Source organism: Phycodurus eques, chromosome 21 (assembly GCF_024500275.1).
Source record: "Phycodurus eques isolate BA_2022a chromosome 21, UOR_Pequ_1.1, whole genome shotgun sequence".
NCBI classification, from domain to species: Eukaryota; Metazoa; Chordata; class Actinopteri; order Syngnathiformes; family Syngnathidae; genus Phycodurus; species Phycodurus eques.
The window spans coordinates 11,666,770-11,691,477 of NC_084545.1; the positions used below are offsets into that span (position 1 = coordinate 11,666,770).

A 24,708-nucleotide genomic window follows, 5' to 3' on the forward strand; every position below is an offset into this window, starting at 1 on the left:
AGCCATAGATCGCTTGTGAAGGGGGTCACGTGGTGTAGGGGAAGTTTCCTTGTTTACAGGCGTGTGACTGAGCTGCTTCGGTCGGTGTCACACAAGAATGGTACAGAGTGACAGTCATGGCATTTTTGAAGACTAAAGAGCGAACTAAGGAAAGGTCGGTGCCCCCCACTGTTTTAGCATTGCGCCGTGCCACTGTGTGTGCTGCAGCGGTCCTCCCGCGGGTTCTCGAATGTGCGAATCCATGTAAGAACAAAGTCGTACTGGGCCAATTAGCTAATGAGAGACGCTGGACGTTCCTGTGCCGCTAACATTAACATGTATGAGGAATATGTGGAAGAAGACTGGTCTCTTGAAGACGAAGACCGCGGGGGGTGACGGGAAATGTAGTGTTTGCTTTGACAGCATTTACTGCAAAAGGTTATTGTGTTTTACGCCATCCTCTCACACTTGACTTTGCTGCAGGATGCTGACGCTCAATAAGACGACATTCGATACACTCCACCTATCCAATGAGGTCAAAAAAAAAAAAAAAGAATAATGACAACAAAACAACTTTGTATTGTATTATATATATAGATATATATCTATATATATAATATTGAATCATACAGAATTGAATTGCGAAAGGGCGCTGACATTTTGATGAGTATAATCCAGTACAGTTCTACACCACTACAAGCACAATAATAATAAAATATATATATCCCGTTTGTATGCTAGTGCAAAGTGATCCGGCTCTTGGTGTTATTAGAATGTGTGATGCTACCACAAACCTGTGTAACAATGATAGGTTTTAACATGTAGATTTTTTTTATTCAAATATTTTTTCAGTTGGACAAGTGGTATGGAAAATGGATTGTTGGATGAATGGAAATGAAGTGTGACAATTATTTGATCGCATTTTAAGCAATACAAGCTGTGCACTGTTAAAACTGCTACTAGATTCCATGTGAATGTTTTTGCAATGAAAGTAATGCTTTTTATTCAGATTCTAATTAATTAATATACTTATGGATTTTCAATCAAGAGGAATGTTATTATTTTTTAACTAAAACTTACTACAATAGCCCATGTAAATGTTTAATCAATTTGTGTATAGTTGATTTAAGTGTATGCATATTCAACCAAATAATGAAATCATTTGTTTCCGGACGAAGGAAGCACTAGGAGAAAACAACCAGGGCAGAGAAAAATGGCTTGACTCATGAAAAAAATACTATTCCCGTAAAAGTTCAAATAAAAAAAATTTTCATTGCTTCATCATTTCATGCAACTATGTTGGTGCAATCAAAAGCTATCCAACCAGAGGATCCAGTATGACACACTACCCACCTTTTGGTAACAAATACAACTATTGATATTTAATTGCTCTGCTGTAATTATCCTGGCTAAATCGAGTGGGGTAACTGTAGAGTGTTGAGAGGATGATCCATTTACAGTAAGGCAATTAAACGTCTGCTCGTTTTGAAGTGTCTTCCCTAATGACTCAAACCCTGTGTAATCTATGTATTTATTTATTTATTGCAAAATCTTCTAGATTTTCTCTCTTGTTATTGGATCTGGAAGAGTATTATTTTGAACAGCACACTGCATACAATGTGACAAGAAGTTCAGCCAAGAAGAGGTAACTTACACATATTCTTTACCATCACTGTCACTATCTCCCATCGCTGGCGTTGGTGCTGCTGTATTCCTTTAATCCGGGTACCTCCTTGTGGACAAACAGATCAATTTACATTCACACGATGTTGAGCAGCTGTTTAAACATAATCTAACTCAGTCATCTATTATCTGCAGTATATGATGAGGTTTTATTGTCAAACACAAAGCATGCGATACAGCTGCTTGGCAGATGAGAAGGTGTGTGATCCAGAAAGATTGTCAGTCAGTGTGGTCTGTATCTGAAATGGGAAAAGTTGAATAAGATGTCATACAAAGAGTGAAGAGAACAAGCTGGAAAAGGGTAAACACACCCTCGCAGTGTGATAAATTGTATAATAATACCTCTGTGATATTATTGCATGTTGCAATGGATCCAGTTTGTCTGTACTGCTCACATCTATAAGAACATTTCAATACAAAAATATATGGTAAGATGATTGATATTGATGTATATTAAACTTGTTAGTCAAGTAAGCTATTTTATTAATTTCCTTTTAGAGCTCATTTTTTTTTTTTTTTTTTTTTTTTTTTTTTTTGCAGGATGTACCCTCCTGGTATACCAAAAGCCAAAATAGCACATTTTTATTTCTTTACTGCTTATCCTCATTACAGTTGCAGTTTGGCTGGAGCCTATCCCAGTTGATTTTGAGCAACCTGGAATGGTTCCTTCTAACCATATTTGACACAACTGTATACAATCACAGGGGCACATATCAACCAAGCATTCAAACTCACATTCACATCAATGGACGAGTTAGTCTCCAATGAACCCTATATGCATGTTATTCTAATGTGCGAGGAAGCCAGAGTACACCGATTAAAAAAACACATCCAAGCAGGGGGAGAACATGCAAATGCCACCATAAGCTTGAAATGCTAAACGTATTGGGTAAAATAAATCACATTTTGATAATCTTTCCTGGTTTCTCTCCAGCCATGATTATGATGTACGTTTTTTTTTTAAAATTATCATTATTATTATTATTATTATTATTATTATTATTTTGCATCACGCTTTTTTTCCAGTCTTTGTCAATATCGTATGAAACTAAAATGTGTCAACTATTTCCCAACCAGAAAAATTCGAGGCTCCTTTAAGGTCTGTTCCAGATCAGTCATTTTTGACCCAGAAGATTTTACAGAGCCAATTTTAAAGGTTTGTTTTTTTTAAATTTTATATCATGCCTTTGACAGCTGTCTGTCTGCCTGCCTGTGTGTATAATATATTGTGTATATATTGTTTATATACATACAGTATATAATTATACATTTTATTTGCTATACCTGCAGATTCCACTCCGAGACTGTAAGCAGATTGAGTTTGTAGCAAAAGAGACCAACCCTTTTAATGAGTGAGTATATGTTATGCGTATACAGTGTATGTCTTTTTTCCGTTTTGCTCCCGCATTGTTTGTTTAGTTTGTCAAACTGGTTCAGTTCCTTCTAACCATATTTGACACAACTGTATACAATTCATTGGGAGTAGTGTCACAAGATTATCATGTAATCCTAAAAAGAATAATATATTTATTAACATTATATACATATATATTTTTTTGTCATTTCTACTCATTTATATATTTTTGTTTCCTTTGTAGACCCAAACCATCCAGCATTTCAATTCTATGTGATCAGGTGAGGTTATTTTCTCAACGATATGACTGACTCAAGATGTATGCATTCCAATGTCCCAATAATTCAGGCCATACTTTTTTTTCTCGTCCTAAAAGGTAAACAGTTATCCATTTTTGTTGCAGGTTATTTACATCAAAGAAAACTGCATCATTTCACCTTACAGAAACGAGAGAGTGAGTCTGGTGTGAACATGCTGTCGGCTATCAGTGTGCTTTTTGCGTTTTTTTTGCTGTGACGATCGATTTATGTACAACCTCAAGACAAGTTTGCCTGTGCACAAATATCTTTACAGTCCACAATTAGGTACACTTTTCCTTGCACACAAGAGCTGCATTGATCTACAAACTGCCTTTACAAGGTTAATAATGATCAATTTTGATTAACAGAAATTTTTATTTACCATTATTATGGTTTATTATGGTGGTTGTAGTTCATACTGAGAGGTGTTTGTATGTTGTTGTTTTGTTTTTTATAGAGAAGGTAAAAATAGTTGTGTAAAGATGAGCCAATACATTTGCATTGTTGTCTTTGTAAAGGATGATTTTGATACAGTTCTTGTATTGGATCAATTGTGCAGGTGCACCTAATGAAGAGGTTTTTCCACCCCCCCCCTCCCCTCTCTCAAGTCCAGGGAAGGTCTTGCTAACGCTGGTGTCATAATTGATCCAAAATGAGCACAGGCTTTATATTCATCATCACACTGTCAAAATGCTTAATTTTGTGTGAGTAACTAAATGTATTTGCTTCAATTGAAAGGGCACGAAAACTGTGAACTTTCAGCTGGAAGTGTGGTGTAAAACAGAAGATGTCGTTCAAACGTTACATCAAGTATGTAGGACATTATGGGATATTTGGAAAGTACTGTAAATTTAGCTGTACGCATTTGAATGTTTGACTATCTCTGCCATATGCTTGTTTGTATTTTTCAGCTGCATCGAGCGTCCTGTCTGGAAAAGCTTGGTGACCAGACTGCCATGGTGACTTCATACAGACTGATGTTGGTTTAAGGGTTAATTGTCACACATTCCAAATACACATTTCCTTTTGTGTGTGTTTTTTTGTTTTTGTTTTTTTGTACAGATTACAGCCAATCTTCAATCCCGACTGGCAAGGACATCCTTTGACAAGTACTGGTATGTGTCATGCATACTCAGTGTTGAGATGGTGTTTTGTGCTGAGAAAGAATATGCAACAAGAACATGAGTGTATGATCCATTTGTTTGATGCTGCAATAGTGCTGGTTGTGCAATGTAAAGCTTTCAGAGTGTTGCTGAGAAGCCTCATATGGAGTGTGCGGTGGAAATCGTCCTACCTCTGGTGTCCAATCCCGGCCACGTCTGCATTACGAATGAGAATCTCTACTTTCAGCCACTCAATGGATATCCGGTGAGCAGTTTGATATGATAAAACGTGGGTACTTATAGTCTGCAGTACAGTGCAACTCAAGAATGATGTCATTCCTCTCTCACTTCAGGAGCAGGTCATTCAGATCAAACTGCATAAAGTCAGGTGGATCTACAAAAGACGACATGGCCTCAGAGCCTTGGTAAGTACAACTGTTCTGAGTTCAAGCACTCCTGTTTGCTGGACACACAATGTTTACATTAACGTGTCTATCCTATCATGCAGGGGCTCGAAGTGTTCTGTTCTGAGAATGACTTCTGCTCGGACATCTATCTCAAGTTTTACAACACTGCAGACAGAGATGAAATCTATTATTTCATTGCCACATTCCTGGGTGAGTAAATTCAATGCTGTACAAAAAAAAATATCTTCAGATGTTATCGCAATTCTCTCACTAGACACAATAGAATATGAATCTGATTTCTATTCTTTATTCACCCCATAAATTAAAACACGAGGAATTGTTGCCGGTCGTCGTTTGGACCCATCACCCTAATTAGAACTAATTTCACAGAAGCTGTGAGTTCAATGAACCAGACCTGTCCTGAAATTGGGAATTAAAAGATATTGGAAAGGTTCAAGGAGGGTGAAATAAAGAAAAAAAAATATTCAATAGAAAAAAACTTTCTTGATACTTATGTCACCTAAATATAAATATATTTATTGTTGCGGTACTACTTTGCAGTGGTGGAGAACTACACTGTATCATACAAAGAGGTGTTTCTAATATTTGGGTTACCTTATTTTGTCATATGAGAGGGGCAACCATTTTAATCATGGAAGGTGAGCATTGCAATCTTTGTAGGCAGAATAGTTTTTGGATTGCATCTGGATTTGATTGTGCCGCCATAATTAATATAGTCGGTGTGTATATTAAAATCCAGATTTGGGTAGTGTCAGTGTTTCTCTAACATGTATTTGATCTCTTAACACCTTTGGCCAGTGGCTTATTTGTGCATGACAATATGGTTTATTTGAAGGGTCTTTCCAGTACAATGACGTGTAATTCAAATGAATTGTGTAAGAATCAGTTTTATTCAAAATTATTATGAGTACAATTTTATTCAAAATTATTATTAGTACAATTTTTCTATACCTTGGTATCAAGTACATTCATGAGTGCTCCCCCCCCCCCCCCCCCCCCCCCCCACAGAGAACCACATGACGGAGCACACAGCAGAGAGTTACATGCTGCAGTGGCAGCGCGGCCACCTGAGTAACTACCAGTATCTCCTCCATCTCAACAACCTAGCTGACCGCAGCTGCAACGACCTCTCCCAGTACCCCGTCTTCCCTTGGATCATTGCCGACTACACAAGTACACAACTGGGTGAGTTGATGACACGTATAAGTCAAAGCAATATACACAAAAGACCAGGGCTGTCAAACTTAATCTACTGTAGTTCAGGGGCTGCACAAAGTCGCTGTTTTGCGTAATTTATATAAATAACAATAAGTTCGTGATTTTCCTCTTTTGTTTTAATGAAAATTGATGAATGTACTGTATATTAGGAACAGCTTTATATTTAATTCATTGTCCTTTTACAAAACATTAAGGAAAATGTGGAATTTGGTACACTTTATCGCAGTATATAAAGGCACAAAACCTAGTAACATGATTTAGGAACTGAAAATATAGTATTACATTTTAAAATTAAACCCACTTATGAGGATATAGGAATTAAACTAACTCTTTACGGTTTCACTTTTTCACGTTGCACAAAAATTATCAAGACTTAAATTGATTCCTGAGACGTACAAACTATTAACTAGAACTATTTTAAATGTATTACAAAGAAAGAGCTCACCTGTTGCGAAAGTGTATCTCGTGTGTGCGGTGAGAACATATACAGTGTAGATGTTGTAAAGCAAAGCAAATGTATTTATATAGCGCATTTCATACACAAGGTAACGCAATGTGCTATACATGATTAAAAGCATTTAGAAACAAAGAAAAACACAGCTTATAAACATTTAAAACAAAGAGAAAAAATAAAAGTCCAATTAAAACAGCATACAGTGTAAGAAATATCATTTAAAAGTGGAAATGCTCTAGAAAGCATGGGAGAAAAAGGTTTTGGGAAAAAGAGAGTTTTTAACCTGGACTTAAATACATGCACACTTGGGGCTGACGTCACTTCTGTTGGCAACTTATTCCATTTGTGTGCAACATAATAGCTAAATGCTGCTTCACCATGTTTTCTTTGGACTCTGTGCTCCACTATTGAACTGAGTCTGTCGATTTCAGAGCCCTACTGGGTGCATATTCGATTAGCATTTCATTCATGTATTCAGGACTTAAACCGTTTTGTGATTTATAAACCAGTAGCAGAACTTTAAAATCTATTCTAACGCTGACTGGAAGCCAGTGTAAAGACTTTAGAATTGGAGTAATATGCTCTGACCTCTTTGTTCTGGTCAGAACCCGAGCCGCAGCATTCTGAATGAGCTGCAGCTGTTTAATGCTCTCTTTAGGGAGTCCAGTCAGAAGACCATTACAATAGTCAAGTCTACTTGAGATAAAAGCATGGATGAGCTTCTCCTGGTAGAGCATTCGTAGTTTCAATATCATTACTGGCACTTATATTAAAGACACAGTATGTACAGAATGAATTGATATCCTGCCTCTTGTCTTTCAGATATGACAAACGCAGCCACATTCAGGGACCTCAGCAAACCTGTTGGAGCGTTAAACAAAGAGCGACTGGACCGGCTGCTGGTGAGATCCACTCCCCTGCGGAATCTAATGAGATCTAATGCTGTACATGAGGTTTATCTTTTGTACAGCGATGATGCTTGTCAAGGAACCATTTGTTTAGGACCATTTTTATAATTGCAAGTGTAGTTTTCAATTGTGTAGAATGACAGTGAAGTACACAGGTCACAAAAAAAGTAAGTTCCGATCCAACCTCTCTTTCTCAGTGTCGCTTTAGAGGCATGCCCGAGCCTCGCTTCATGTACGGCAGCCACTACTCGTCTCCCGGCTACATCCTTTTCTACCTGGTCAGAGTCGGTAAGTCACTAACCTGACGCTGTGTATAAATCTCAGGATATGCAGCAAGTGCTCAATGTATTATCGTGTGTTTTGGTTCCCTTCTGCACAGCTCCAGAACACATGTTGTGTCTGCAGAATGGCCGCTTTGACCATGCAGATCGCATGTTCAACAGGTAAATTATTTTGCCATGATTACAACATGTTATATAACATGCCTTGACTCGAAGATTTTTTTTGGTTAATAAAATTTAAGGCTCTGTGGTATTGATGCTGTCTTTGTTTTGATTGTATTATAACTGCAATCCAAACTGACCTTTTCTGTGTAACTGGGAATTAGCTAAAGGGGAAATACACAAGCATTTAATCTCTCAATGTTGACGTGTTGTTGGTATGAACTATGCATTTCTCTCTTGCAGCATAGGCGAAACATGGAAAAACTGCTTAGAGGGGGCGACAGACTTTAAAGAGGTATAATGTTTATTTTGCTCAGCTGCAATGACACTTCAAGCCAGGGATCACCAAACTTTTTGAAACTGAGAGCTTCTTCTTGGCTACAGATTAATGTGAACGGCGACCAGTGTGATACACGTCTGAAGTAACACAATTCCTCAAATTGCCTTTTAATTATGTTATTAATAATTAATGGTATTCCTTCATATGAAGACATCAATCATGTTAGTAACTTCTAAGAATCATTATCAACAAGGATTTGATTAGGTAAGGAGATAACTGTCAATATGCAACACTTTGCAAGTGTTTTCATTTTCAAATGATCACTTCCACAACATTCCCAGGAAATTCCAATGTCCCATCACTGGTAAGCTGTTGTTAGAACAGGCCCTCGAGCGACTTGTGGTGCTTGGGGGCTACCTGGTACGCGTGGGCCCCATGTTGGTGACCTCTGCTTTAAATATTGTTTTTAGTCTAATGTTAATGCTGTATAGCTTGCTGATGTTGTTCCTCTGATTGTGTTTGCGTCTGGTACAGACCGATTCAGAGCATCAAACTGATGATGCTGTGACTAATTTACAGAGCACAGTTTATTGAATGGTTTATCATCTGTGGTTTCAGTTGATGGTTGTAATAATTATTGTCTTTTATCACTCAGATAATTCCGGAGTTCTATGGGGACGACTCCAGCTTCTTGGAAAACCATCTGCATCTTGATCTGGGCCGACGGCAGAACGGCAGCTTTGTCGGCGATGTCCAGCTCCCACCCTGGGCCTCAGGTAACTTCCTGTGGACATGTGATGACAGATGTGCACCCTGATGTCTTGCCCCCCTGTGGATACCGCCCTACCTGCTCATGTTCGAGTTACAGTGGGTCAATTTTGTTTACTTATTTGGATCCTCCTACATCTTTAAAGCCTAATCGCAATTAAATGTCTCACCTCCTAGTTTTTCCCCTTGCAAAAAAGAACATCTGTTGGTTCCATTACCTTTGCTATGACATATAATATCACTCTGTGCTGTAGTCGAGGTCTTTACCACATTAAGACAATAGTTTTTTTAAATATTTGTTCTGTTCACTTCACCTGTTTGTAAAAAATGCATTTTTTTCCATGGTACTGGTAAATTACAAAATATATGACAACATAATTTATCCATTTTGCTAGAGCGCTTGTCCTCATTACATTCATGCGTTAGCTGCAGCATATTCCAGCTGACTTTTGGTGAGGACGGGGTACGCCCTGGACTGGTCGCAAGTTGGTTGCAAAGAAACATGTCAATGATATATTTGATCAATTGTCATTATTAATTAGTAAAATGACCAAATATATGTACTGTATCATCACTGAAGTGCTTCTTGTTATTTGATGTTATGAAATTCTGGGTGTTAAAGTTAAAATCACAATCAATTGACAATCAAGCAGTGCAAGTATGTTATACCTGAATTAACTATTGCTACACATACAAAGACTCACACCGAAGTATGATATGCTGAGTGTCTTTGAAGTAACTATAGAAGCCTAATTTTGCATACATCATTGAGCGAGGACAAAAACACACAAATAATCCACTTGTGTGTACTTGATGATAGCTGCTGAATCCTCAATCCTTGTGGTACGTTTAAGACATTTGAGATCCACGATAATATGAGCTTCAGGACGGCACATTTCTGCATTCTCCACTCCAGATGCTAGGGATTTCCTGCAGAAGCACAAGATGGCGCTGGAGAGTCATTATGTATCAGAGCACCTGCATGAGTGGATCGACTTGGTATTTGGGTTCAAGCAGAGAGGGACAGAAGCAGTCGAAGCCCATAACGGTAAAATAAATCATCATCGAATCCAGTAAAAGGTGGTAGAAGCTAAGTGTTGTCATCTTCTCTCAGTCTTTCACCCACTGACCTATGAAGGTGGCATAGACTGTGACAGGTAAGAAACCAAGTATGCATGAGTTACAAAAAAGGGAAAACATCGGGCAATGAGACAAATAGAGCAGCAGCAGCATATATAGCAACTGTATTGGAAGAATCAATACTATATATGCAGATTATAACTGTACATAAAAATTGTATTCAATAGTGTAGTTCATTTCAAACAGTGAACCCAATACAGATCCACAAAACACACAGGAAAATACTGTACAGAAAGCCAATTTCTATCTAATTTCAATGTCAAAAATACGTTTGATTGATTCTTCATGTAATATTATAATATCTTGGTGAATTTGGGGTTTTCATTTGCCCTTTATGCCATCATCATCCAAGTTTCAAGAAATGAAATATTTCACGATATGTAGAGTAAATGTATATGATACATAAATTTCACTTTTAGAATTGAACTACTGAAATAAATTAAGTTTTGTATTAATAATAGCTAGATGTATAGAAACTGCCAATCATACAAAACCAGCTATTTTAAAATCAGCAGTGGAGTGACAACAATAATTTACGAAATAATATATAAACATAATATTATGCATACTGCAGCGCATTATACATACTGAGCTAAATTTTGAGCTTAATGGCAAATGCTGTGAAACTGTTTTCATGTGAGTTAATGCTTTTTTTATTTTAAGTAAATTTGCAAAAATCTAAAAAAAACCAACATTATTTCACATTATTATATTGCGTCATTTGTATAATTTTGAGGGGAAAAATAAATTCAATACATTTTTGAATAAGACTGGATAAAGTGTCAACTTTATAAACATAACAAAATTGTGAATAAGGTGAAGCGCTGTGCAGTTGCAAACTTAACTTGCGCTTACCCCGCCACATTGTGTGTTTGCAAAGTATCAAGGACCCTGACCAGAGGGTGGCCATGCTGACACAAATACTAGAGTTTGGTCAGACCCCTACGCAACTCTTCACCACTCCTCATCCTCAGAGGATCACGGCAAGATCGCAGAACATCACCAGGAGCCTCAGCCTCACCTCACCCATCAGTGAACTGACCCCAGGTTCAAATTCACCTCTCCTCCGGCCACCATTGTCATTCTGTGGCTTATGTTTGTGCAAGCAAGAATACTACTGCATTTAAAAGATGTCCAATACGTCTGATGTAGATGTGTCAAATAAGTAGTAATGTGAGTGTGTGAGGGAAAAACCCTTTTTAATTAGGCTTAAACTCTCTAATTGTATCATTGAAAGCTCTTTATCACTCTTGTAGTTTTGGGGATGATCAGGCCATAGGCTACCAATACATTACTGAATATTTGCATCTCTGTTGCATGCCACCACTTAAAATGTGTGCTTCCAGGCTCTCTGAACGAGGACTCCTCCTTTGAGGACTTGACAGAGGAGAGCCGAAAGTTGGCGTGGTCAAACATGAGCCTTCTGACACCGGCCTCCAGACACAAGATCCATAAGGAGTATGTGAGATCAGAACATTGTGTAGTTGAACTACATAAACACTGGCAATACTTCAGTGGTGTTTTTTGTTAGTAACGTTGTAATGAATGCACAGGGCAATAACGGCCATCACTGTGACCCGAGATGGTGCTTCTGTTTTCAGCACATCCCAAGGTACAAGCAACATATGTCAATAAGCCTGTACTCTATGTTGATTTTTGCTTGATTATGTTTTAGACTCAACGCTAAAGATGTTCTCCAAAGAGTTAAAGGACTTTCAGAGGAGCATGTCTTTCTCCAATATGGTAGGTAGCGCACCCTTACCTCTGCCAAAGTTGTTCCGCTTTTATTTTCATTTTTAACTGAAATGTGCAAAAAAAATAAAAATGTCGAAACCAATTTCTGCAGAACTTTGTGGAGTGGAAGGCTAATGACCAAGCAAAGACCTGTAGAATATATTTGTATTTTTGTCTTTAAAATTGGTGACAATAAAGTAGGACGAGAGACAGTTGGGCTCAGCTTAGTGTTTAGTGGCAGGCAACAAAGGCCAATGTTCATGAGTAGCAAGATCAAAAATCATCAATTCATATCTCATATGAAAGCCCCTGCTAAGAGATGGTCATGAACTTCAGGAAATCCAAGCGCACTGATACCTTACTCTTCCTAAAAGGAAATTAAGGGATTTCTTGTCACCATTTTGTTAATTATGCTCATGTTTGATGATACAAAGACTCTTTTTTTTAAATATAATTTATTTATTTTTTATTTAAAAAAAATATATATATATTTATATTTTGTGCTCTTAAACTTGGGTCACAAACTGATGGCTGAACATTGTCCTTCAGGATTTTCTGTTAAAGAGCAGAAAGTATGGAGCAGCCCAAGACCATTACACTACCACCACCATGTTTGACTATTGGAATGATGTTCTTTTTCTGAAATGCTGTGCTGCAATTACACCAGATGTAACGAGACACACAGCTTCCAAAAATCTTAATTTTCATCTTGTCAGTCCATATAATATTCTCCCAAAAGTCTTGGGAATCATTCAGATGTTTTATTTATTTATTTATTTATTTATTTTTTTGCAAAAGTAAGGCGGACCTATATGTTCTTATTGTTGTGTCTTGAACACTGACCTTAAGTGAAGCAAGGGAGGGACTGCAGTTCTTTCAAAGTTGTCCTGAGTTCCTTTGTGGCCTCCTGGATGAGTCATTGCTGTTCTATTGGGGTAATCTTTGTAGGCTGGCCACTCCTGGGAAGGTTCACCACTGTTCTGTGTTTTCTCCATATGGGGATAGTGGCTCTCCCTATGGTTCGCTGGAGTCCTAAAGCTTGAGAAGTGTCTTTTTTTCCGACTTGATTTTGTCAGGACAGATTCTGTTTAAGTGATTTCTTGATTGAACAGGTCTGGTGGTAATCAGGCATGGCTGTGATCAGTGAAAATTAACCAAAAGTTATGATTAGCCACAATTAATTTGTGATTTAACAAGGGGGTTAATTACTTTTGTTTTACACAGCGCCACGTGACTTTGAATATTTATTTTTTCCTTAAGTGAAATGATCATTTAAAAACAGCATTTTACCTTCACTTGGGTTATAGTTGTCCGATATTTAATTTTTTTTATGATCTTAAACATTAAAGTGGAGAATCTATGCAAAAATATAATTTGAAAAGAATTTGAGAAAGGGGCCAATACTTTATCACGGCACTGTAATTGTCCTACCTACTAGTATGCCCAAATTGTCGTGTTAGTGTGCAGAAACATCATACATGTTAGAGAAATGACCTACTAGTTGCATGTAGTCGAGCACTAGTAGTGTGTAATTGCATACTAGTAGCGCACTAGAAAACTAAAAGCTGATGGAGCATTTATTTGACATCCTTGACATCCATCTTATCCCCCATCTACAAGTACTCTCTTTGTCCTTGATGCTTTTGTCTTTACCTCAGTCAGACATCTTCGCATGCATGTTATTTCATGTGTTCTGTAAGTGTAAACTCATCGGATATGGATCACTTGAAATTTACATGGAAATAGACTAGCATTAAATTGGATTTTAGTACCTGCAGTGTAAATCCAGCTTAAGTCTCTCAACTGTCTTTTAGGCTTTGTCATCATGCCTGATGCTGGCAGATGGTCAAATCGTGGTCTGTTCCTCGTGGGACAATAATGTGTATGTATAATGTATTAAGTGCAGTATGTTGTACTGTAGATGCATTTGTGTCTTCTTCTGACCTTCGCTTTTCTGTCATGAAGTTACTTCTATTCCATCCCTTATGGGAGGCGACAGGACACGCTGATGGGTCATGACGACGCAGTCAGTAAAGTGCTTTGGTCCAACGACAAGCTATACACGGCGTCTTGGGACTCAACTGTCAAGGTGCAAAAATAGATAGATACACATGCGGTATTCCCTCATCAGAAAGGTGAGAGCAGTGGAGAGTGCTAACGTTGTTGTTCATGTCTCAGGTGTGGCAGTGTGATCCTGATGTTTTGTGCGGTCACAAGAGATCACAATTTGAGCTGCTGGCTGAATTGGAGCATGATGCTGGGGTGCGTTGGCCATATAATAATCATCACATGACAAATATAGTGGTACATGGACTTAAAAGTTGACCAAGATCGTAACTCAGTTTACTCATATAGTCATGGCTAAAAACATAATAATCAATCAATTCCAATTACCGGTAAATCAATAACGTACATACACATGTTAATAGTTTGTAATGTTTTGGCTGATGGATGTCGTGTAATACCAAGAGACCTTGAAATACAAAGGTTTTAACAACGAATAATCTTGCATTACTCCTGTAATATTAGTGACTTCACTGTCCAAAATTCAGGTGAATGCTATTGGACTAAATCCACCGGGGACTCTGCTAGTGTCAGGATGTAAAGACGGGGCCGTCACCATCTGGGACACAGACACCTACGGCACCCTGCAGCAAGTCGACTGCCACGCTGCCACTGTCCACTGTGTGTCGTTCAGTCCAGGTGAGTTGGGTTATTCTTATGGAACTGAGATAAAATAATTGATACAAAAAGTACAGAGCACATCTGCTTCACAGTTCTGAGGACTTGGGTTCAAATCCCGGGCCTGGCTTTGTGGAGTTTGCATGTTCTCCCCATGCCTGCGCGTGGGTTTTCTCCAGGTACTCCGGTTTCCTCCCACATCCCAAAAACATGGCTTGGTAGGTTTATTGAAGACTCTAAATTGCCCATAGTTGTGAATGTGAGTGCGAATGGTTGTTTGTTTATGTGTGCCCTGCGATTGGCTGGCGACCAATTCAGGGTGTACCCTGCCTCTCACCCAAAGATAGCTGGGATAGACTCCAGCACGTCCGCGACCCTGGTGAGGATAAGCGATACAGAAAATGGATGGATTGGATAAAAGCGCAGTGACGGGACTGATATGGTCCGAGCCCTTCCAAGAATAGCAAAAATCCGGGAGTAATACAACACACACACACACACACACACACACTTAAAGGTTTGCAATTGCGTATATATGCCACAAGATGGTGCCAAAGCACTACTTATGTCTAATTGAAGCTCTTCAACTCACTTCAATATGGTTTCTTAATACCAACCAAAGGCGTCAAAGCAATACTGTTATTATATAGGTGAGTTTTTCAGCAAATAATGGAGGATAGATTTCGCCAAAAAGTCACTCTATTGATTCTGTATGTTCATCAGATAACCTATACAACTATAATGAGCGCCAATACAAAAACTGTGTCAAAAATCTATAGCAGAATCAATGTGGTTGTAGTTTTTAGTGGTGTACAACATCACTGCGTCATTTTGAGAGGCGTTATGATAACACAAAACTTCTGACGGTGTTAAACAAAACTGGGGAAAATCTGATAATAGAATACAGCTCTTGTACTGGATCATACCTGATGTTCTGCCCTACTGGATAATCTAATGCAATCAATTTCTACCTTAACACACTGCACATTTGCACATTTTGCCCTTCATGTTTTTGGAGATTAGCATCAGAGAAATGTCTCATGGTCCTCATGATGACAAATTGGCAATTGAATGACATTTTTCTGGAAATGTTTGATGATTAAGTGAAGTCAAGTCAAGTGAAAAGTGTAGGAACTTGACGTCTAATTTCAATCAGCTGATATAATGTGTTTAACCTGGCAGTGATGGTGGCTATTGTACTGTATATTCTTAATGGGCTCCGAACCTTAACTTTGTACTTTTAACCAAACAGAAAGTAAACAACTGACAGTGAACACTGAAGTGGTTTGTTCTATTCAGATAGTCGACATGTCCTCAGCATTGGCGCCGACTCCTTCATGAAGGTGACCGACGTTCAGACGGGAATGGTGATCTCCTCTGTGAAATCGGAGGAGGAGCTCAGGTAACGTAATCTTGACTACGGAGCAGAAATGATTCTCAAATGAAATCTCCCTCATTTGGGTTGTATATATCAGGTGTTTCTGCTGGGATGGAAACTCTGTACTGTGCGGGGGCCAGTCAGGTGACCTCCTGCTGTGGGACTTGATGAGCAGCACAGTCACCTCCAGGATCTCGGCACATTCAGGTGCATCTCTCTCCCCCGACACACACATGCACGCAAACACACAAACATGCACGCACACACACTTAGACACGCACACACCCTAGTGAAATAAATAGTAATATAGGATAGGGCCTGACCCGTATGGATTTTTTGAGGCCGATTCTGGTATTTGCCAAAATAAAATTCTGACAACGATTTAATTGGGCGATTAATTAAAAAAAAAAAAATCTGTGATGGATATAATAACTTTTTTTGGTCCATTAACAGCAATAAATATATGAATTATAGGGATAACATTTTACTGTTTTATAATACCTTATCCATTAGTATTTAATTTTACAGCAAGGGAAAAAAATTGGTAAAAATCGGCCAATTTTGGCCTTTTTCTTTGTTGGTTTGTTTGAATGTCATTATCTTGTTCTTATATTGTAATGTGTTAAAAAAAAATCTGCCAGTTTTTGCCAATTTGAAACGGGCTAATGTCGGCCGATTAATCAGCCTTTATATGGTATACCGATGAGAAAATGGAAAAAAGGTTGGAAACAATAACCTGTGTGTATACATGTTTATGAGTCTCTCTCTTTTTTGTCTTTTTGTGTGTTTATGTCTCTTTGTGTGTGGCTCTGTGTGCATTTGTCTTGTGCATCTCGCTGCGTCTCCATGTGTTTGTGTCTCTTTGTATGTATTTGTGTGTGTGTCTTTGTGTTTGTGTGTGTCTGTGAATCCCTCTGTGTGTTGTCTCCATTGTGTGTGTATCTGCCTCATTCTCTCTGGGTTTGTGTGCTCAGGTCCAGTCACAGCCATGTGGATGAATGAGCTCTGTGCCACAGTGATCACAGGCGGAGAGGACAGAGAGATCATCTACTGGAAGCTGCACAATTAGCACGCAGACTATGCAGAACATTTTTTGAAAAATAAAGCCATCAATACAACGCAACGGGAAAGAGTCAAAAGACCCAAATCTTCAGCAATTTTTTTTACAAACACAGCGGGTCCATGTTAGCATATTGCTGTCTGTATATTGAGAGAAAAATGTCCAATTGCAGTTTTGTTCATGGCAACAGGAAGCTTCTCACAGTTTTTTAGTTTTATTTTTTTGTGCTTTTTTTTTTTTTTTCAAAAATACTGTGTTTATTTTGCTCAATACTGTGGACATTTTTGCAATATGTGCGATGCTTATATGCTGCTCAGATGTTTACTTGAAAAAAATGATGCGAAAACAAACCTTTCCTGTCATTGGTACCTTTACTCTATATTGTACTTACACCTTATTACATTTCTGTATATTAGTATGAGTCCAACATGTAGGTGCTATGTAGAAACACAAAGAAGGGCCTGCTTGGGCCACTTTTAACTATTGTCATGCATTTTTAAAAATACATCAATCCATCCACCCATTTTCTTTATCCGCTTCTCCTCACTAGGGTCGCGGGCTGCTGGAGCCTATCGGGCGCGAGGCGGGGTACACCCTGAACCGGTCGCCAGCCAATTGCAGGGCACATAGGAAGAAACAACCATTCGCGCACACATTCACACCTACAGGCAATTTAGAGTCTTCAATCAACACAGTCACATTATTTTATAGCCATATTCAAGTGCAATTCACAAAATAGACACATATAAAACAAATAAATAAATAAATTAAATATGTTAATAATTGTCCATGATCAGTTGATACCGGTCCACAGTCGGTTGAACCTATTCCCACTGCTTCGCTGGTTGTTTCTGTGAAGACAAAACCACACGTGACGCACAGTGACATCTGCCCTTCTGCTCCTAGATCATTTACTAAAATCTTCACTGACCAAATACTAAAGACCTGGATTTGACCCTCATGACTATTACAACTACTTTATAAATGATTATACTGGGTGAGCTACCTTGAGTTTGTGCAAGTTGGCAAATGCTTTCATTATCTTTGGTGTTGGTGGTTTTGGACCAAAAGGAGCCGGACCTTTTGGCCTTTCCACATCTTTAACATCTGTGGGAGCTTTGGCCTTCGTCAGTTTCCTTAAGACAAATGCACACAAAAATAAATATTTACATCCTAATAATCAGCAACACAGAGAAAATACATAATACTCTACATGCCTAAATAGTAAATACATAGTGTATGCACAAACAAACTTCCACCATGACAATAAGCTTTGAACAGTTAAAAAAAAAAATCAGCCAGGCTCCTCATGTAAAATGATTGTCGGTCATTTCAGGCATGACTTCCTTTCCCTACCTGGAGCCAGAACCTTCTGAGACTCAGGGTAGTGCACCAGGATATCAAACAAATCTTACTCCTCCAAAACAAAGAGATTAGCGAAGCCATAGGCTTTTACATTTGCAGTCCGTCTGTTCCCTCCAGCTTTGGCAGACTGCGGCAGACTGATATATAGACAGAAACAAAAATATGGAGCCAATTGTCGCTTACTTGATCTCAAATTTTAATGAGGTGTAAACACAAGTTTAAAGGATACATTTTTTCCACTTACAATATAAAAAGTATTTCTCTGACATGTTTTTGTGAAAATACATCAAGGATCAAGAATTACATGACAAATTGTAAAAAAATCTGTATCCCTTTAAATATGTTGGAATTTTAAGAAATTTTTCAGCATGAAGCCTTTTTAATTTCATTGGCACAGCATGAATGTACTCAAATAGTCATATTTAAAATAACGTAATTTTTTAGGGGATAGCAGACTGTACACTACTAACGTGTAATAAGAAAATCTGTAATGCTGTGCAGTACATATTTATATAGTTATTACTTGCACTACTTCTAATATTGATAATAATGGTAATCTATTGGATTACCTTGCGGAAACACAATCAAAGCAAAGCATTATCTTTTTAAAAGGTAGATTATTTTTTTAATTGGATTAGTTAAAATAAGTAGATAATCCATTTCTACCTGGGCGGGTGTATGAACAAGCGCACTTACCTGATCTCTTCAAACACAGAGCCAGCCTTAAGTGTGACAAACACATTACTGTTATCAGGTCCTCCCACTACCTGCACCGCTCCGCTTTTGATGACATACATCTCTTTACCGATGTCACCCTGAAGCGAGAGCACAACGCCTGATTTAGGACAACGCAGTCTTGGCTTTACTATTATTGGCCTCTTTCTGGTCACTATCGTCATAGGTAGCCTGTTTGGAGATGCTGCAGAGTACCAAGTAAATGTACTCACTTTCTTCACAACAAAATCTCCAGGAAAATAAACAATAGATTTGTCGCTGTCGTTGCTGCTCCAATGACATTTCTCATCTATGACTCAGAAAGATGAAGAATGTTATGAAGAAGCATCTGAAAACGAAAAAGGAAAAGCAACTGTTGACACATAATGATTAAGATGATCCTGACCTGGCTATTCAGGCTGGAGAACACAAAGACACCAATGAAAAAGTTGGTCATCTGAAAGGCGATCTCAAAGATGGTTGTGGGCTCTGGTAGCCCACTGATGTTGATCAGGCTGCGCACTGCAAAGTAGTAGCACCGTATGTACCTGTGGAAGACAAACACAGAGGAAATTAGTATGGCATTTAAGATTGCATTAAAGATTTACAAGTGTACAACAGTATTACCATGTATAATAGAAATAATACATCCATCCATTTATTTTCGATATCAGTTGTCCTTGCTAGGGTTGCGGGTGAGCTGGAGCCTATCTTAGCTAACTTTGGCCAAGAGGCGGGTACGCTCTGGACTAGTCGTCAGCCAATTGCAGGGCACAAATAGACAAACAATCATTCACACTCACATTCACACCTATGGACAATTTAGAGTCTTCAGTTAACCTCATGCATGTCTTTCGAATCTGGGAGTACTACTACTACTGCAATAGTTACTCTTCCTATCATTTTCAGCACCATGGACAGAGTTGATCTCAGTGTCTTGACAGGCCAATGGAGAGCGACATCACCACACTTCATTGCATGCGTCAATCCGAAATGAAGAGCACGTACGCTGTCCCCGTTCCGTTGTAGACCCGAGAAAAAAAAGCTGTTGGATTTTTTGAATCCAAAAGCTTTTATGAGAAGACGAGAAGTAAGTAGAAAAGACAAGAAACATTTCTGCGTTTCAAGAGCTTTCCTTCACTTAATACTAACCTGAAATCGAGGTGATTTCCGATAATGTTCCCTTGTCATGGCCCTGTCTTTCTGCAAGGTGGAAATATACTCATTTAAAAAAAAAATGTTGTTTTCATATCACATCATCCTCACTATAATTTGACTCAAAATAATATCGCCAGCTTTGACAAAGTGAAGCCGAGGCTGCCAAACCATAATGTCCACAACATTCACCAGGTCACTCAGAATGTCAAAAACTATCCAGTATCGGTTTGCCGTGTCATTATGGAAGGGGAAGGCCTAGCGGGTGGAGCAAAACCAAAGATTGTAGTTGTATGCCACTGCTACGATGGCCAACCAAGCGATGTAACGGCGATCTGAGGAGACAAAGACCCTTTTATGTCAATTTCAATGCATTTCTTTGTTCGCTCAGGGCCATATTGTCAGAAGTTGGAAAATGCACGCAGCTGCGTGCTTTTCTGGCTACGCACATACTCTTATTCATTTATGCACCCTCATGCCAGATAAGCACAGTGGGTGGAGCAACCCTAAAATGTGGGCGCTTGCCATTTTCCTGTGGAGTTAAGCACTTTCCCTTTTCCGCACTCCAGAGGCTGTGAATCATAATGCACGTTTTGATTCAGTTTACTGCCTGGCAACAGCCCGGCGACAGCAGGCAGTGCAGGACACACCTTTCCCATAACGCTTACCTACGCCGTTGGTCCTACACTCACTAACCGCCCAATGACCGTAATGTGTCCCTACCACATTCCGCCATTAGCCAAGTGTCAACATATCATATTTATTTGCAAAAAATATTGGCGCCCGCTGCCTTTCTTCACCTGCGAGATTTTCTGCTTCAAAGATGCTGCTTGATGTTTTTTTAATAGACCTTGATAGACCTCTAAACATTTGTTCAGTTATGAGCACAGTATTTTGAGAACATTACTTTTATTGGGTTTATTTTATACAGAATAAAAAAAAAAAAAACATGCTCCTTGAAAATGGAGCATGTTAGACAGAGTGGTGTGCACTATCTCAATGGCTACGACACCTGCGCGGCTGTAGGTAGAGCGGGTCGTTCGGTCACTGGTTCGAATCCCGGTTACGACTGTCCGCATGTCGAAGTGTCCTTGGGGAAGACGGTGAACCCTAATTTGCTCCCAGTGGGCCTGAGATGCGCCTTACATGCCAGCAGTCGCCCATTAGTGTATGAATGTGTGTGTGAGTGGGTGAATGTGAGACTTTGTAAAGCGCTTTGGGCACTGTGATGGTGTAGATAAAGCGCTATATACTGTAAGTGCAGTCCATTTACCATTTGCGCAGGGCTCACTATGACAAAAACTAATATCATAATCGCACAATGGCGAGTTACTGTATATTTTGAATTATTTGTTTCTATTTGCTTCAAAGACGTTAAAGTGACTCGCCTGCTCTGTGTCGCAAGGAAGCTTGAGCACCCCTGATCTATCCCTTTTTTATTGCTCGACCTCTAAACATTTGTTCAGTTCTAAGCACAGTAATTTTGATAAAGTTACTTTTATTGGGTTTATTTCATACAGAATAAAAAAAAAAACACATGCTCTCCTTCAAAATATAGCATGTTAGATGGAGTGCTGTGCATGTCTCAATGGCTACGAAACCTGTGCTACGGAAGGTTTTTTCATATTTAACGTGTGCTACGGCATATTTTCTGAATGGATTTCGACACAAGCTTGCACAAGTTTCCAGTTTACACACCATGGGGTGTGTCAGAAGTCCGGATGGGAGAATCCGTGTAAGCCAGGCGTTTAAAAACAGACTTGCAGAGTTGGCTCCAACAGGAGAATATTGGACTAACTGTATTTTGTTCTCACTCACCAGTGAAGGGGTCGATGATGCATCCCAGCACAATATCCATCTTTTCTCCTATAGGTCGGAAGAGGATGTCTAAGCAGGAAAAGATGTTATCTGAGAGCAGCTTGTCTTTCTTCCTGGCCTCCTCTGACATTCTCTCCTCTTCTGCTTTTTTCTCTGCCTCTAGCCTTTTGTCCTCATCCTTCTTTTTCTTCTCCTCTGCCTTTTTGGCCGACTCCTCTGCTTTCTTCTTTTCCGATTCTTCTTTTGCTATCTGCTCCTCTTCCTTCAGTCTGTGGTATTCCTCCTCCTTCAGAATGGGAGCTGAGGAGGCAGAGCAGCGGTGAGTTCAGTGACACTGAAGCCCCCTGTGTGTTTATGTGTTGATTGTTTTTGTCCATACTTACTGACAGGCGGGCTGATTTCTGGAGCGCTAGCATTTGCATCAATTACTTTCTCTTTGAGCGTCTCTGTTCTCTCCCTCATCGTCATGACCAACCAACTGAGAGTGTCGTCTGTGTAACGGAAGTAAACAACAGGAGGTGGAGGAGGTGATGCTGGATTCTCTTCACTGAGAATATGATTGAAAGGTGACAAAAGATTATTTTATCTTCTGCATTAAAGAAAAATTTAATGCTAATGATTGACTATTCTTGGTCAAAAGCACCTCAAAGCTAATAATCCTACAGTTTGAGAGTCACAGAATTACAAATACACACCTCACAAAAAAACAAATAATAATAAAAAATGCGACTGAACAGCGGGAACAATGGTGTCAAACTGGTGGCCCAGGGGCCAGATCCGACCCGCCACATCATTGCATGTTGCCCGCGAAAGCAAATCAAAATTGCTCATTGTGTTCTGGTGTAATACCATTGAGATATGCTCAAGCATTTTTTTGCTACCAATCCCCCTTTGAAAACAAATATAATAGTTGAAAAACATGTTTTTATAGGCTTCTGATTTCAAAACTGGCTCTTCATCAATGTGTTGTGTATACTGTATGTAATTACAGTAATCTTTCATTGATATGAGTTCACAGTTGTAGCGGCCCTCCGAGGGAAGTCATAATTACGATGTGATGCCCGTGACAAAAGTGAGTTTGACACCCTTGATCTAGAAGAGTGATGTGTTTTCTAGTGAACATTGTTTTTGTATTTCTTTGTTTTGAGGTGGAAGGGCCAATAAAACTGGCACCAGGGGTTTCAGTTTGTCCTCGAAATGCTCATAATGAAATGCTGATAATTACACATGCACACATACACACACACACACACACACACACACACACAAACACAAATGTGTTGTGTGGCCTTCAGTAGAAGTTTTTCTTCAGTGGGTAAAAATTTGGCAGGAGAGTCAATTTGTTGAAATTTTAATCGATGTTATATTTCAACCAGTGGGATCACAAAAAAAAAGGCAGAATTAGAACTATCAGGACTGTGCTGTGTGTAGTCGGTTGAAAAGCACATTCCCTTGAAATTTTCAGTGCATTTGCACATTGTGCAGATTAAGCCATTAGAAGTCATTAAGCATTAAGATGGGTTGATAGGTCAAGTACAGCTAGTTTGCCATACGAGTTGCTGCTGGACTGCAACAACACTTTCATTTGTAGTCACACCACTGCTTTTATTTGCATGCATTATTTCATGACTTGGCAATTAGTGACTTGACAATTGTTTTCATGGGGGCATGAGCATACATCCAGAATTAAATTGATCTGACGTCATTGGAGGACAAGCATTATTTACACATTCTTACCTTCCTGCTCCCTCTGGACTGACGGGATCTACAAGAGCTGCTGGAGCAGCTGAGGCAGGAACTGAATAAAAAAACAAACAAACAAACAAAAAAAGCCAGAGCAAAAAACTCATTCCTTTGACCAGCAGGTGAACCAACAACATTACCATGACTCTTTCACAAGATAAAATCTCTCTGCTCTGCATTATTCTTTGTAAATAGAAAAAAATATAAAAAAGTCATGATAGAAAATGTAATGAAATATAACAAATAAATACAATGTACCTTTTAATTTCATGGGGTTTGAATTAAGTTAATGTTTAGTATAATATTTGTAAAATGTAATGGTCGTACCCCAAACGGAAAGACAAGACAAAGATGTTTAGGACCACATTTCAAAATATCTTTCAAAGGCAGTGAAAGGCATCCAAGGCTTACCTCAGCTGGCGGAGCGGCCGGAGATGGCGCAGGTGCAGCCACTAACTTCTTTAACCTTGTGAAGATGGCAGAGTCGTGTTCAGGCTGCTGTCAACTGACCCGCTGATGTTCTCCTCCCTTTTTAGAGCCTCTTTTGTGGCTCGAAGAATCCTGCGAGACTCCGGTGTTGTCTGACTCTCACATCAACAAACAAGGGACTGACGCAATGAATTGCTCTAACTCGAATAATTCCCTCTGAGCGCTGCCCTTCTTTTGGAGTCATCACCAGATCAGTTGTCATTAACATCAGTCACTACCAAAAAAGTTCAGTGTTTCCCGTTGGGTTAGAAATTGTAACATTTTCATCATCTTAATATAATCAACCATATATGATTAGAAGGTTGTATTAAGTCATTTTAAGCGCACCCATTTGGGTCCAAATTAAATTGCCCGAGTTTATTTTGGTCCCTTCTGTCTGTTGAGGTCCCAGTCTAGATAATGGGATTACCGTAAATCAGCATTTCTCTCTCTCTCTGTGTCACTCACTTGTTTGTTTTGCATCTAAACTCGTCCACAAACCATGGCCAACACAGAAAAACAATAATAAAGAAG

At 39.0% G+C, this 24,708-nt stretch overlaps 1 protein-coding gene and 1 pseudogene across 2 annotated transcripts; one reads left to right on the forward strand and one right to left on the reverse strand.

The window, feature by feature from the left end:
* The first annotated feature begins 26 nt into the window (after window positions 1-26).
* On the forward strand, window positions 27-17,148 carry nsmaf (neutral sphingomyelinase (N-SMase) activation associated factor). Of its 2 annotated transcripts, XM_061665902.1 has the most exons (31): window positions 27-154; window positions 1,538-1,624; window positions 2,740-2,818; window positions 2,953-3,014; window positions 3,261-3,297; window positions 3,420-3,470; window positions 4,054-4,125; window positions 4,227-4,274; window positions 4,378-4,430; window positions 4,554-4,683; window positions 4,772-4,843; window positions 4,927-5,035; window positions 5,855-6,031; window positions 7,341-7,420; window positions 7,624-7,714; window positions 7,806-7,869; window positions 8,113-8,164; window positions 8,805-8,925; window positions 9,834-9,965; window positions 10,032-10,074; window positions 10,938-11,104; window positions 11,404-11,515; window positions 11,611-11,669; window positions 11,733-11,800; window positions 13,606-13,673; window positions 13,757-13,880; window positions 13,970-14,053; window positions 14,344-14,494; window positions 15,773-15,875; window positions 15,949-16,058; window positions 16,826-17,148. In XM_061665902.1, the coding sequence occupies exons 1-31, from the start codon at window positions 117-119 to the stop codon at window positions 16,918-16,920; spliced, it is 2,739 nt and encodes a 912-aa protein (XP_061521886.1). In that variant the 5' UTR covers window positions 27-116; the 3' UTR covers window positions 16,921-17,148. The 2 variants fall into 2 exon arrangements, with proteins under 2 accessions (XP_061521886.1, XP_061521887.1); XM_061665903.1 differs by lacking the exons at window positions 27-154; window positions 1,538-1,624; window positions 2,740-2,818; ... (14 more) ...; window positions 8,805-8,925; window positions 9,834-9,965 and having other exon boundaries at window positions 10,047-10,074; window positions 10,945-11,104.
* A 453-nt stretch (window positions 17,149-17,601) lies between these two features.
* Window positions 17,602-24,526, reverse strand: LOC133396826 (cyclic nucleotide-gated cation channel beta-3-like; annotated as a pseudogene).
* Between the last annotated feature and the right edge of the window lie 182 nt (window positions 24,527-24,708).